The 14,007-nt window shown below is 42.0% G+C and overlaps 1 protein-coding gene across 1 annotated transcript; it reads right to left on the bottom strand.

Moving 5' to 3' along the window:
• Positions 1–2,129: 2,129 nt before the first annotated feature.
• Positions 2,130–13,860, bottom strand: LOC124074884 (SH3 domain-binding protein 5-like). Its single transcript, XM_046418214.1, has 9 exons — positions 13,535–13,860; positions 13,096–13,158; positions 10,566–10,694; positions 5,595–5,759; positions 5,274–5,404; positions 4,945–4,987; positions 4,307–4,523; positions 3,812–4,192; positions 2,130–3,279 (listed from the first exon to the last, which is right to left on the bottom strand). The coding sequence occupies exons 1-9, from the start codon at positions 13,616–13,618 to the stop codon at positions 3,104–3,106; spliced, it is 1,389 nt and encodes a 462-aa protein (XP_046274170.1). The 5' UTR covers positions 13,619–13,860; the 3' UTR covers positions 2,130–3,103.
• Positions 13,861–14,007: the final 147 nt, after the last annotated feature.

The raw sequence follows: 14,007 nt of genomic DNA, 5'->3' as shown, positions 1-14,007 counted from the left end.
AGCTGATTGTATTTATTGATTCAAAGCATGCAAGTTTGGATGATCTTTCAATTTTTCTTGTTTCTTGTTGTCAAATCTTCAAAAAATAAGCTTAAGCTAATAATAGTGGCTAACAAAAAATGTTTTGTCTGTATACACTGTCAACAATTTCCTGCGGGATCAATAAAGTTCTTATCTTATCTTACTGACCCACTTCCTTTATTCCTCTGTCAGTTTAAGTTGTTTTATTGTGTCAAATATCTTCAAACCTGTTTCCTGGAACCCTGTCATGTGTACCTGCCTGCCTGCCTCATGGCCCTGTCAGCTTTGAATCTCAGTTTTGATAAATAAATCATTGATCTGCTGCAGCTCTGCCTAGTTCGTCTGCTAGACTTTGTCCTTCTTACTCCAGTTGTGACAGATATTAAACCACTCTGAGTCACATATGGATTTGCAACTTGACATGGGTAATCAATCGCTTTGCCTACAGGTCAGTATTTGGTGAAACGATGAGGTTGTGAGTTATCTAAAACCATGGATGATGAACTCCTGCTAAAAGCCTCAGAGTACACACCGGACCCAAACTTAGGCACTAGATGTCAGTATCTTACACAACATGGTCATGCTGTTCTTATTACAGATCTGTCCAGAGCTATTCTGGCACAGATATTAAAATCACAAGATCTGGCATAATTGAAAGAGAAAGACTGAAAGAGAAAAAGACAGAACTGGAAGAAAAAGAAACTGTGCTGTCCCGAACTCAGTGTCAGGGCACTAATTTAAGTCATGAGATAACACTGCAACAGCTGAGTAAGACATCAAAACATTGTATGTGCTCAGAGTTCAGTATGTGAAAAATAGAAAAAAAAAACACATTCTGCTAATTATTATTATTATTATTATTTTTACATAAACACAGCATAAAAGTGAAAGACACCACTGTAAAGGGTTGGGTCTCTTGTAATAGTGAAACAGCTTACAGAGCAGTATATATATTTGTCTTCTGCATTTGACCCATCCTTAGTTGAACACACATGCAACACCCAGCAAATTACATGCAGTGAAACACACACAGGAGCAGTGGGCAGCATCAAGCACCCGGGGAGCAAAGTGGGGGTTAAGTGCCTTGCTCTACTTAGGAGATGTGTTCATAACAGCGGAATTCTACACATCTCAAAAACCAAGGAGACGGTTGTGGACTTCCACAAAAGTTATGAGCAATCAAGCTGTAGACATAGGAGAAAGCTTCAAATACCTTGGGACCACCATTTGTTCTTTTCTTAAATGGAATATCAGTGCAAGGCATACAATGTCCCACCATGAGCACTAACCAAGACAAACTGCAATCAATGTTTCTTTGAAATGTTAATAAATTATTGAATCTAGGCCTATTGAACCTTATCATGTATTTTAAGGACCTGTGACCAGGTTAAAGGTCAAGACTGTGAGGTTTCATCAACAATTTATTCTACATATCTGTTATGATTTCACAAGTTTAGTCTTGTGGTGGTCAGCACTGTCGCCTCACAGCAAAAGGGTTCCAGGTCCAAATCCTGGTCTGGACTCTTCTGTGTGGAGTTTGCATGTTCTCCCTGTGCCTGCATGGGTTTTCTCCTGGTGCTCCGGCTTCCTCTCACAGTCCCTAGGCGTGAGTGTGAGTGCTTGTCTGTCTTTGTGTGTTGGCCCTGCGATTGACTGGCGACCATTCCAGGGTGAACCCCTCCTCTCGTCCATAGTTAGCTGGGATAGGCTCCAGGCCCCCCCATGTGACCCTGAAGGATAAAATGACATAGAAAATGGATATTTAGTCTTCTGTTTGTGTTACAGTAATTCAGTAAAGCAGAATTGCTGCTGACGCGGGCAAAGTTTTAGTTCGGGAAATTTGTTTATTGGTGGAGGCTAATTCTTTGCCGGGACCAGCAATTTCCTGGTATTTACTCAGAGCCAAGATAAAGTCAAGCACCTAAGCCTTATTTTGGACAAAGCCAGTCAGTCTGTGTCCCCTGTTTCCACTGTTTGTGTTAAGCTAACAGTGGTAACAAAATGCTGATCTAACTCTGCCAGAAAGTGAATAAGTGCAGATTTACAGCAAAATGCCCTGATAGTTGTTTCATCCCACTAAGACTGATAGGAAAACAAAACAAAAAAAATCAGTTACATGTAGACCATGTTTATTGCTTATTTTGTGTTAAACAATAACAACAGTAACCACAAAACATTGTTCATATACAAGAATACAGGAGTATAAATATAGAATATCTGTACTACAGGGTATTTGAGCATTTATCTAAAACAGACACACACTGAAAAAAATAAGTCTCTCCACCTCAGATGGTGGTCTGTACTCAAGAACACATTCACTCACTCATTCACAAATCCAAAAGGAAGACCATTTGTTTCTCAAAGGTTTTAGTCCCATCTGAAGACAGCCTCTTCTTTAGTTTAGTGCTCAGGGTACAACTCCTCCAAAATAGTCTCCACACTCAGATTGATATTTAGGAGTTACAGAAGGAGCTCAATAATCAAGGGAGAACAAGACATAATCCAACATCCCACAGCTTGTTTTGTCCCATTTTGAAACTCCTGCGGAGGTTCAGATCCAAATAAAAAGAGGCGCATTGTTCACATTAATACAAAACTTTTAGTGGTGCCAACTGTAGCATATTAACATGAATGAATGCACTGTATTCACAATTTCTTTGTGATTGCACAACACAGACAAGTTCTTCTTTTAGCAGAAACAGAGATGCTTAAATCAGTTTAATGACAACAAGCAACATCCTCTTTGCAGCAGGAAGCAAGGAGGATTGTGGGAAATTTAGTTTTTTCCCACTAATAACACCAGTAGAGCTCAGTCCCTCTGCTCTCGTTTGTTTACAATACACATCCACATGGATTCACAATTTATCTGACAATGATGTACTGATGTTCAAATACACTACATGTAGCACCGTTAATATGACACCATCTGATGTTTAGACAATATGGAGACATAATATCATGTTGGCTGGAGCTGGGAGCGTGCATCTCATCCTGTCCTGCTCCATGTATTCTGCCAGTCCAGTCTGAAGCTTGAAGCCGGGCATACCGGTCTTAAGTCTGTCTTAAGTTTGTCAGACGTTCATTAGACACTGTTGAGTAGCAGAACGGCAGCTGTTGAACCGGGAGAGGAAATTTGTGGGTTAATGTAATGCGGGTCTTGTTCATCCCCGGACTCCCCTTCTTCCTTCTGTGCTATAGTCAAGGTTAGCTTGTTCAAACTGGCTTCTAGCGTCGCCTCCGCTCCCTCTGCTCTCTCACCTACAACATACACACAGAAACAGAAGGCAAGCAATGGTGAATACATCTGCATGTTAAAGTAAACCAAGGTTAAAAGCTGTCTACTCTGCTGTCTGCTATCTTTGCTGACTGAAAGGAAACTTCGTGGAAAACCATTCAAAAACACTTTCAAGCTGATGTAATCTGTCACTCGCATGGTGGATATTATGTTGTTTACTGTTGGTTTTTTGCACATTATTATCAGTATTACTGTGGAGGACTATGGGAAGTCCTTCACCCAAAATGGGACAATTCAGATTGCACAGTACAGACAAACAAATTATTATTGCAGCTGCGAATGCTTTGAGAATTACACCGTTTTTTTGTTGTATTTGTGCTTATTTGTGCAGGTTAAGCACATGCAGGTTTCTGTGGCTGCTTAACACCCTCAGAAATGAAAAGTATAAGCGTATTTCACAACATGTTGAACAGCACGTCTCTTCAATACTTCACTGCAAAAATACAGAAGAAATCAATGAACACACATATACACACTGATGTGATGAACACACACCTCTCTCCTGGTCACAGTCTGGAGAGGAAGCTCCACTGCACTGGCTGCGAGGACCGAGGAGAGGTGAGACATGCCCAGAACTGCACACTGAGTCTGGGTCATGGGAGCTACAGGGGCTCACTAACTCCAGGCCACCAGGACAGGAAGAGGAGAGGACGGAGGAAGAGGGAGAAGAGGACAGGTACAAGTAGGGGCTGCAGAGTGAGGAAGAGGAGTAAGGGCAGGGCAAGTCAAGAGGGGTGGAGGCAGAGGTTGAAGGATGGGAGGAGGATGAGGAAGGTGAGGAGGGCATGACTTGGGATGAGGAGGTGGAGTGAATGTCGTTCTCCTCCTCTGAGCTGCTACTGTGACTGCCCTCTTCATCAATTGATACGGACACCACTGAAACACACGTACACAAGGACATACACATTAAACATGCAGACATACAGAAACATGACAATGTGGACAGACAAAGTGGATGACTATTCATTTCTAAGCTTCAGCTCTACTCACTTGACAGACCATCTGACTCCATCTTGAAGTTGGTTATGTCCTCGTTTCCTCCATCTCCCTCTGCTCCAACTCCCTGCTCCCTGGTTCCCATGGCGAGGGAACGTCGCTGGGCATGAATCTCTTCAGAGATGCTCTCTAGTTTGCTTAGTGCTGCCCGGTACTCAGCTTTAGCAACCACAAGTTTGGCCTGACGTTCATTCACAAGACGCTTCAGTTGCTATGAGAAATTAAACACAGTTACTTAGTGAACACACCTTCTCAGTAAAACTGTATGCACAGGAATTATGTTCAACTTCACATACAAGAAAGTGTTTATGAAGTAGGCATGAAATTTATACAGTTGTGAGTAGTCAGGAGCTTTTATTGCTAAGCTGACATGGCTATGACTCCACTCCACTTATAACAGTTTGTGAGAATGCAATTAGTTCTGCAGATATGTGAAAATTTTAACTTAATGTTGCTGAAAGTTATTACACTTTATCCTGAGGAGGACAGAAATGAGGTCTAGCATGGTGAACTGACTGATCAACTAAAATCAACTAACACTGTGGCTAAAAATGTATAGACTACAGTGCTCTGAACTGGTTAATTATTGTAAAGTATCTTTAAATGAATTAAAAGCCTGCTAACAAACATACCTCAAGCTGTAGATAATACTTGGCTTTCAGTTCAAAATACGGCCTAAAGGGGGAGAAAAAGAAGAACAGCTGAGAGGGAGGGTGGAGAAACTTTGCCCGTTGTCATTGGAGAATACTGCTGGAAGAAATACACTCCTCTGTAAGCAGTCACATTCCTTGGCTCTTACAAAGGCAGCACACCCCAACACTATACAACCAATACATGAAACATCTGGACTGCATCAGATGACATGAACATCGACCTTCTTTCTCCCACACAAACACACACACACACGTACACACTGTAAGGCTCAAGCAGTGAAAAAAGAAAGGGAAACAAAGGCACAGACCTGGATTTGTTGATGGAGCGTTTAAGTTTCTTCTCTAGCTGCCTCATATGGCTGATACAGGAATTGTAATTGGCTGCTGTTTTCCTGTGTTCAGCTTCACTACGCGTTCTTGCCTGCTCAGCCTCCATCACCTGAAAAAATTTTATTTACTGTTTTATGATTTATTTACTGTAAAGATCGACAATTGCATTATAATCACATATACATCAGGCTTCAGTCTGGCCTGACAATCACTAGATTGACTGTCAGTAGAGAGTTAAACCTCAAACTGAAACACATATTAGTGTAACCTTTTGCCATTATATTACATTATAGTCATACCTTCTGTGTGGCATGGTTGAGCATTTCCTGCCAGGCGGAGTCAAACTGTCGGCTGTCTTCCTCCAGTAGCCTCTCCTCAGCCAGGGCGATGGTCTCCTTGGCTGCACGCAGGTTCTCCACCGCCCACTGAAACTCTTGAGTGGCCTTTTGGGCTTCAATCTGGGCCTAAAGTTCAGAGACCGGGGTAGTTATAATGTATGGGATAGCTACAGATTCCTTGTTGCATTTATATTGTGGAGCTCAGGGTTTCATGATATCCAAAGATTTTACTGAATTGAAATTGCATGAAAACACAGTGAAAATGCTGTCAAAAATCACGAATTCTAGCATTGTGATGACTTCAAACCACTAAAAATTCTCTTTTTTGTTACTAATTTCTGTGGGCCCGTGTTTGCTCTGACATGGCATGAGTAGTTGCTGTCCAGTGTGTCTGTGTGTATTTTATGATCACAGTTGATTCTTCATGACAACCTTTGAGGGACAAAGAGATTGTGTATCTCACCCACATAAATGGGCAGAACGACAACCGTGCCTTGATCTAAAAGACAAACAGAAGCTTTGTCAGAAAGAAAATCTGACACAGTGTCAGTGGGCTCTTCCTGCCCACAGTCAGAATCAATAGAGGGATTATTCCCATCATGTTGGACATATTTAGACCCACTCTCTACACTCCAACAGGCCTGACTTAAAGGTCAGCATATTGCCTGAATACCAAGATTAAGTATTTACAGTAACTCTGATCAGAATTCCTTGGAAAAAGATAAAACTGAGATGGTGATATCAACTTGGGGACACCCAGATGAAAATGTCTTGCTTCAACTAGGCTTTCTGGAGAAAGTGTGGTGTTAAAGGTGTGACATAAATCAAAAAGATTTTTTCTACCTCTACATAATGAACAGAAATCACAAACAGCTTATAGAACGTAGTTTATAGTAGACCAAATGGTCTCAGCAAACACATCTGTGAACAGTGCTGCTCTGGGTTATCTGGCAAGTAATTTTACATGCGTCATCGACATCAAAATTATTCAACAACAGGCTGTAGCCCTCAAACTTTTCCTCTAGTGCTTCAGAAACTGCATGGGGATGGGGTACATTTTGTTCACTACTGCCATTTAAACTGACAAAATTCCCTTCAGACCGAATGGAAATCAGTTGCTGTAACTTACCCTGTAAGTCTGTCAGTGTTCTCCTTGTCCTGTCTAAAATGTATTGTCCGTTTGTACTGGCTGTATAAAACAACAGAAACAAACTTGCTCCTTTAGTTTGTGCTTCCATCTTTGTGTACTTTGAATGGATTGTCGTATGTCATTGTTCCAAATAAATGGACACATTTTAACTATGAAAAACTTGATCCAAGCTGCAATGAAACTGTATGTGCCAAGTTACAATATAAATTTACAATTTACAAAAAAAAAAATATTTATTTATTTCCTCTGCTAAAAGGTGCTGCATTTTAGAGAATACACTGTAAACTGAAGGGCAAACTGAGAAAAACAGCAACATGTAGTTAATATTTATTGAAATGAAACCGTGAGAACCATGTGGAACTAAGCCACAAGGTTATTCTTTAACAATATGTTTTTATGTAAAAAGATTATCATGTTGTCCAATCTTAATCTTAAAAGTAACTAGTAACTAAAGTTGTTAAATAAACATAGTGTATTAGAAATCTAGTGGAGTAAGTAGTAGTAGTAGTGGAGAAATACTGGAGTATAGGAACCTAAAAATTGTGAAGTAAAGTACAATACTTGAGTAAATATACTTGTACACATATAAAGACCAAAGTAATGGGACAAACTCATCCAACCATGTCTTTATGGACTTTGCTTTGTGCACTGGGACACAGTCATGCTGGAACAGAAAAGGACTTTCACCAAACCAAAGTTGGAAGCATAGCATTGTCCAAAATGTCTTGGTATGCGGAAGCATTAAGATTTCTCTTCACTGGAAGTGAGGGGCTGAGCCCAACCCCTGAAAAACTGGTTAACTGGATAAGTCTGGATACTTTTGTCTATATAGTGTACATATGAATGTAGTTACTTTCTACCATGGCACTCTGTCTGTTAGCAGGCTGATGTTAAACCTTTTAAGACTTTGGTCTTTGTTTGGTTAACTGAGCCTGTATTGACTTTTTTTTTTTTGGCCACTTAGGGAGGATGAATATTAGACTTAAATTCAGTAACAAAGTTTAGTATTCATCTCTTAGCCTTATTTGGTCTTTTCCAACTCCTCCTCCCAACATTATCTGCCTGGACAGATAGCACACAGGCTAGTAGGTTTATCTAAACTTTTTCACTGCAATAGCAACTTACTGCATCCAGAAACCACAAGAATGGAGACAATGAACTAAGAAGTAGAGCTGTGGTGCATTAAAACAAAACAATGTGTGTAAACATGCTAACATATTTTATCATGATAATTCTCAGCGTGTTAGTTACATCCAGCGACACATTTCACATCAAACAGTTTTAACCCTACACACTCCCAAAAGGTCAGCACAGCTGTTACACATTTTTTCTCACGACCTTCCCCCTCTAACATGACCCCCTGCCACTGTCAGCCATGTTTATGATAAAGGCTCAAACAGTGACAAGAGCAAGCACAGGTCTGCATCGTCTCACACAAATTGTAGAAAATCCATTTGTGTCCTTATTATTGTGATATCCAAGTGTCGCATTGGATAGATATGCTATCCAGGGCTGTTGAGACCACTTCAGGAAGGTGAAGAGATAGAGCAGGAGAGATATAACAGTTGCTCTTTGCATGTAATCTGTTAGTTTAACTGCCAAGATGAATCCCTCCTGTTTGTCCCTTGTCATGACCCATTTCCCAGGCTTGGAGAGGAGAGGGGGTGCAGGGAAAACAGAAGGAGGATGATGGATATTTGATGAAGAGAAACCCATGAGCGAAGTAAAGAGAAGGAACTGAGACGTTCGCGCTATCCTACAATGGTTTTTGGTGACTGGAGGTAGAAAGTCATTCAAAAGTGCCCGTCCTTCACATTGTCCTTCATAGGACTTCCTGGACAGAACAGCAGCACACTTCCTTTCTCATGCAAGGTTAGCAATAATTCAGTGTTGTCGGTACCTAAGCTGACCAAACACAGTGACCACGAAGCTCTGCCATTCTCTACAAAACAAAACAAAAAAACAAAAACAAACAAAAAAAAAAAAACAATAACAAAAAAGAACTGAACAAATGGCAAATCTTTAGCACCCTGGTGAGAAACATGCATCAAAAGTCGAGGACACAATATGCTGTTATCTTCAAGGCACTAAATCCTGCTGAGCAAAGGACAGCATGCAAACGACTGAGCACTGTTATCAGTTAATTAACATGATGTCACAGAGCCCACAATATATGACTCTCTGAGGCAGACAATATGATGGTTTTGTGCTGAAACCCCATGACACGCTGTCACCTCGTATATGTCTATTCATATCATCCTACTAAAGGGTGCGTTTTTGTCGCATGTGTATATGTGTGTGCGTAACCATGGCAATGACTCATGTTTAATTCATGTGTCAGACGCTGTCATCCTGTCTGACACCTTTGTCCCTAGAAATTAACCACATTTACAGTTTTCAGGAAGTGAGAGATGGAGGGTGAAGAGGTAGAGAAAGGTGACTGAGACAAAGAGATGAGATACGGGTGCAGGAGACAGACAGGCAGACAGACAGGCAGTGGTGCAGAAGAGACGGCTGGGTAAAAAGGATAAAAGATAGGACAGTACAGGCAAATTCCTATACACCACCCCCTAGTCTGTTGGAATGTAGGGGGAAAACATGGGGGGCTGGGGGCTGACACTGGCTTACGGGTGGGGGTAGTTAATGTGTATGGTTGTTCTGGTAGAGTCAGTGAAGGTAAAAATCCCTTTAAAATAGGTCATGTATTAAATATAAATATTCATCCATAAATCATTACCAGACAACACACCAGTTTAACCCGAGGCCTTCATCAGCTTCACTCTATTGAATCCCCCTGATCTTTCTCTCTCTCTCTCTCTCTCACACACACACACACATACACACACACAAACAGCTCAGGAGGGCTTCTGATCCTTTCACGTGAAATTCAGGTCCCATCAAAATTCAAAACCTCCCAGTAATCCTTGACTCTCACGTGTTACTGCCAGAAGTAGATGTCACTGGCAGGCTGTCTGTCATACTGCAACAGAGATAAGCAAGGACACACGCAAAGACACACACTCACACACACGATGTGGTGAGTGTGTCTCTTACCAGCAACTTCCATAATCTATCTTCCTTCCTTTTGTTTCACATTATTGTCCTCACAACCTTCAGTTTTTCTCCTCTTTCTAATGCTACTGCTGCAGCCCTAACACTCATGGACACACACACACACACACACACACACACACACACACACACAATCTATTTCAGTTTGACTGCTCAGCTCTGACACACAAATGTCAGCTTTCTGATGAATGACTCATAAGCTTGTTCCTTACTGGCTGAGAAGAGGGGGGCGCTGGACTCTAAATTTCTAGCGCTATCCAATCAGATCAAAGCCTCAATGCGCTGGAGCGATTAGATAGGAAAGGACATGACCCACTGGATAGGCACAAGACAGTTTAGTTCTAACCATTGGGAAAGTCGACCTACTTTGCATCTACCTGCAACAGTACAGCAAGCATAAAAACACAGAGAAGCTGTAACAAGGGAATTAAGTCTTAGCAGATTCAGTGCAGGTTTTTCTTTTTTTAGTGTGTGTGTGTGTGTGTGTGTGTGTCACTATCTTGCTGCACAGAAGTAAGACTGAGTATAAAAATAGACATCACGTGACTGTGCTCCCTTTAAGTAGATATAAGCTGAGCTCTTTAAACTTCTCATTGCTAATCCAATGCTAAGCCTGCCCTCACACTCTGTATCTGCTGACCTCAGAGTCACTACAACTCCAGTGTGTGTGTGTGTGTGTGCACGTGCGTTTGTGTGTTTTTGCAGTTTACCTGTCTTGCTACTTTGCGGGCTTCCCAATATGGTTTGGAGTCATCCACAGCTCGTCCAATCCGCATCATCTGCTCCTCCAGTTTGACTGTTGCTTCCATCAGCACTGCATGAAACCGCTGACGGCAGTCCTATTCACAGATACATACACAGACATGAGTCAATCTATAGCCGTAAGACTGCATTTAAAAGCTGTTGTAGCAGTAGAAACTTGAGACACGGTTGTGAGAAATGAAGAGGTAAACCATTATTTTTGTGATGTAGCATTGTTGTGTTGTGGTTTATCAGTCTGTCTGTCTGTCTTGATCTATGCTAACATTTTATACAAATCCTGCTGACTTTCCTTAGCATTTCATCTAGTGGCATCATCAGGGCAAAATTTTATTTTTTCCAGTAGTGAGTGTACGACATTACCATCAGCCTTGGCTGTACTTTGTGTCAAGTGCTGTATTGCAAATGCCAGCATGCTAAACGTCTGCCTGTTACCATAGTCATTGTGAACAAGTTGCATACTGATGATGAGCTCAAAGCCCTGCTATGCTTAGAACAGCCTCGCAGAGCCACCGGCAGGGTCGGAGACTCTGCACGGCAGCTCAGTCGAGGCACTTCAGTTGGCGAGCCTTGTGGCGGGTGCTGTCCTGCTGGCCTTGATAAATTTGGCATGATGCCTCCAAAGCAGCCAATGTCACTCAGGTCATCACCAAACCAGTACATGCACATGCATTAACATACACTGCACACACTGCACACAACATACACTGTATCTCAGTTTTTTGTTTTTTTGCATCACTGGGCGTTGTCGGGCAAACCTCTCATGGTGAATATATGAGTGGCAACATCTGTATGTGTGTGTGTGTGTGTGCATTTTTTTGCCATGAAGCCCAAGGTAGCACTGTGACAGTAAGCCTGTTATTCATAGATGAAGCCTGACAGCCAATCTATATGGCAGGGTGACTGAGGCAGGCCGTCTGTTTGCATGTATGTGTTTGTGTGTGTGTGTGTGAGTGTGTGTGTGCGGCTGTGTCTCTCCTTTACGGAAAGCAGACTTTGAAAAGCTGCAGCACCTGCATCCTGTTCATAAAACTGACGGAGGAATAGGCGCCGAGTGAGAGGTTAATAGGGGGAAAAGGGAGAGGGCGCTACAGGAAGCACAATTCCTGTGACATCATTATGTTTCCTGACTTCCTGTTCCTGCGATATGAGATAGTGATACAGCACGCACTCTGGAAGGTTTATTCCTTACGTCGCTGGTCATATATACTCAATGACAGCACATCATCATTGTAATCTCTAACACGTACAATATCTCCACCAGAGCAAACGACAGCTTGACTTTTAAGTTGGCAGAGGAGAGAACTTGGATTGCATGGATTTAACCTCATTGCCTCAGCTTTGCCTGAATCCTGTGAATCTACTGCGCATCATCCTTAATCAGCTCCAGACTTCTTCAGGAAAACAGCTTGCCGCCTGCCAGCAGCACTTTTCACATTCTTCAACTCCCAGCTTTCATTCTGCCTCACTATGAATGGCCTTCTTTCTCTTTTGTCTTTGCTGATGTCTGTGTATATTTTTATATCAGTGATTCTACTGACATAACTGTTGCTTGAACATTTTGCCAAAGCAGGGGAATAAAATTGACATTTTATGCCAAAAAAAACCCAAAAAACAAACAAAAAAAACCCCAGAGAAACAAACAGCATACGGTAGTTGATTCCTTCACTCCGGATTCTATAATAATTATGCAGTATTTAGCTTGAAAACCTGAATTAAGCAATAAATAGCAAATCCCGGCCACTCCCTCTGTCTCTGCCTGTTGTAATTATTTCAGCATTAGCTTAGGGTGTTCCGACATAAGGGAAGGTCTAATGAGAAACAGAAGAGGCCTGCTTTGAGGAAAAGAAAAACATGGTCTGCCTCTGGAATGTTTTGACTTTTTTACAGTAACCTCTCTAGTAAATCCATGTAAAGAATGTAATGAAAAAAAGTTGTTTCTGTCTGTACTTTACAACCTTTATCTTCTTTAAAAGTGTATGCTTTTAAAGTAAGGCTGAGGCAGCTCTGAGCAAACAGGGAGAGCACTTGGGATTTAAATGGCACCAAATGTGTCATTCACATATTGTATTTAACATTTAAGAGTTCATACGGGGCATTATTATTACGCAAGGACTCGCTGCTGCTTCAGTTTTTCCACATTTTCTTTCCGAAGCGGCTCCTGCATTTAGAAAATTTCCATCTTCGCAAGACATTCCAGGGCGATCTATTTCTAAGCAGTGGCCTCGTTACCAGGCAAATTCCCGAAACACACAAAACTGCATTGGAAATGAACTGTCACACAGCACTGAGGGAATTTCTCACTTGTTTGGAGTACAACATTAGATTTTAAGGGTTAAAGTGAGGCTTGATGGCCTCTTGAGATGGGTGTTTTCGCAGTACAGCTCAGTCATGACTGGAAGTGCTTACTCTAGCAGGGAGAGGCACTAATGATGATGATGATGATGATAACATTGTTGATTGGCTGGTGTTTCATCTTACCTCCAGCTCACTCTCCCAGCGGTTGATGTCATCTGTAGACTGGTTTAACTTCTCCAGTTCCCCCTGTTTACAGAAAACATGGCATGCATGCAACAGCACAGAGAGAGGGAGAGAAAGAGGAGGCATATGATGAACACTGGAGGCTAAACTGTGTGACTTGTGTTTACCAAATTACTGAGCATGCAGCCCTCGGGGTGTGTGTGTGTGTGTGTGTGTGTCTGCGTGCTGAGAAAGCGTTAAAGGAAGAAATGCTCTTGAATCTATTCATTTATTGCCCAGAAAGCACAGTTGGCATGTTTTAACTGGAAATGTAATGGCTTAACATGTTTTTATTCCACACAGCCTGACAGTTCTTTCCTCTGGGCTGCACATTTTCATCTCAATGTCACTTTCACTGGTGGCAACATCTGGATCTTTAAAATAAATCAATAGAAATCACCTGGATTCTTGGATCTACTTCTTCCTCTTCCTCAGCACACTGCGAGTCTTCCTCGCCGTTATTCCCATTTTGTAAAGGATCCATCTTTGGCGAAAGAAACTGCGGATCCTCAGTGCAAACAAAGCGCGACCCCGGGGTGCTGGACAGCGGGGGGTGTCCGGCAGTGATCCGCCCTCTCTAACCTTCACACAGAACACATGGCATGTTTCAGGCTTCCAGAGGCTTCAGTGTAAAGGAGCGGAGGAGCGCGTCTGGCCGCAGGGAGATTCTAAACACACTGTGGAGAAGCTCAACCTCAGGGAACAACAGCGGACGAACTGGGCAGAAGAAAGTAGAAAATTAACTACAATCATCAATAAGACTACTTCTGGTTTGGACTTTCAAAATAAAAGCCGGCTTACTGTAGGAGCGGGCTTTTAAGTCATGGTGTGGGCAAACTGAACAGGGTTGGATCAGATTACTTTGACATGGAG

This window comes from Scatophagus argus, chromosome 17 (assembly GCF_020382885.2).
Source record: "Scatophagus argus isolate fScaArg1 chromosome 17, fScaArg1.pri, whole genome shotgun sequence".
Taxonomy (NCBI): Eukaryota; Metazoa; Chordata; class Actinopteri; family Scatophagidae; genus Scatophagus; species Scatophagus argus.
This window is presented reverse-complemented; position numbering and strand designations above follow the sequence as displayed.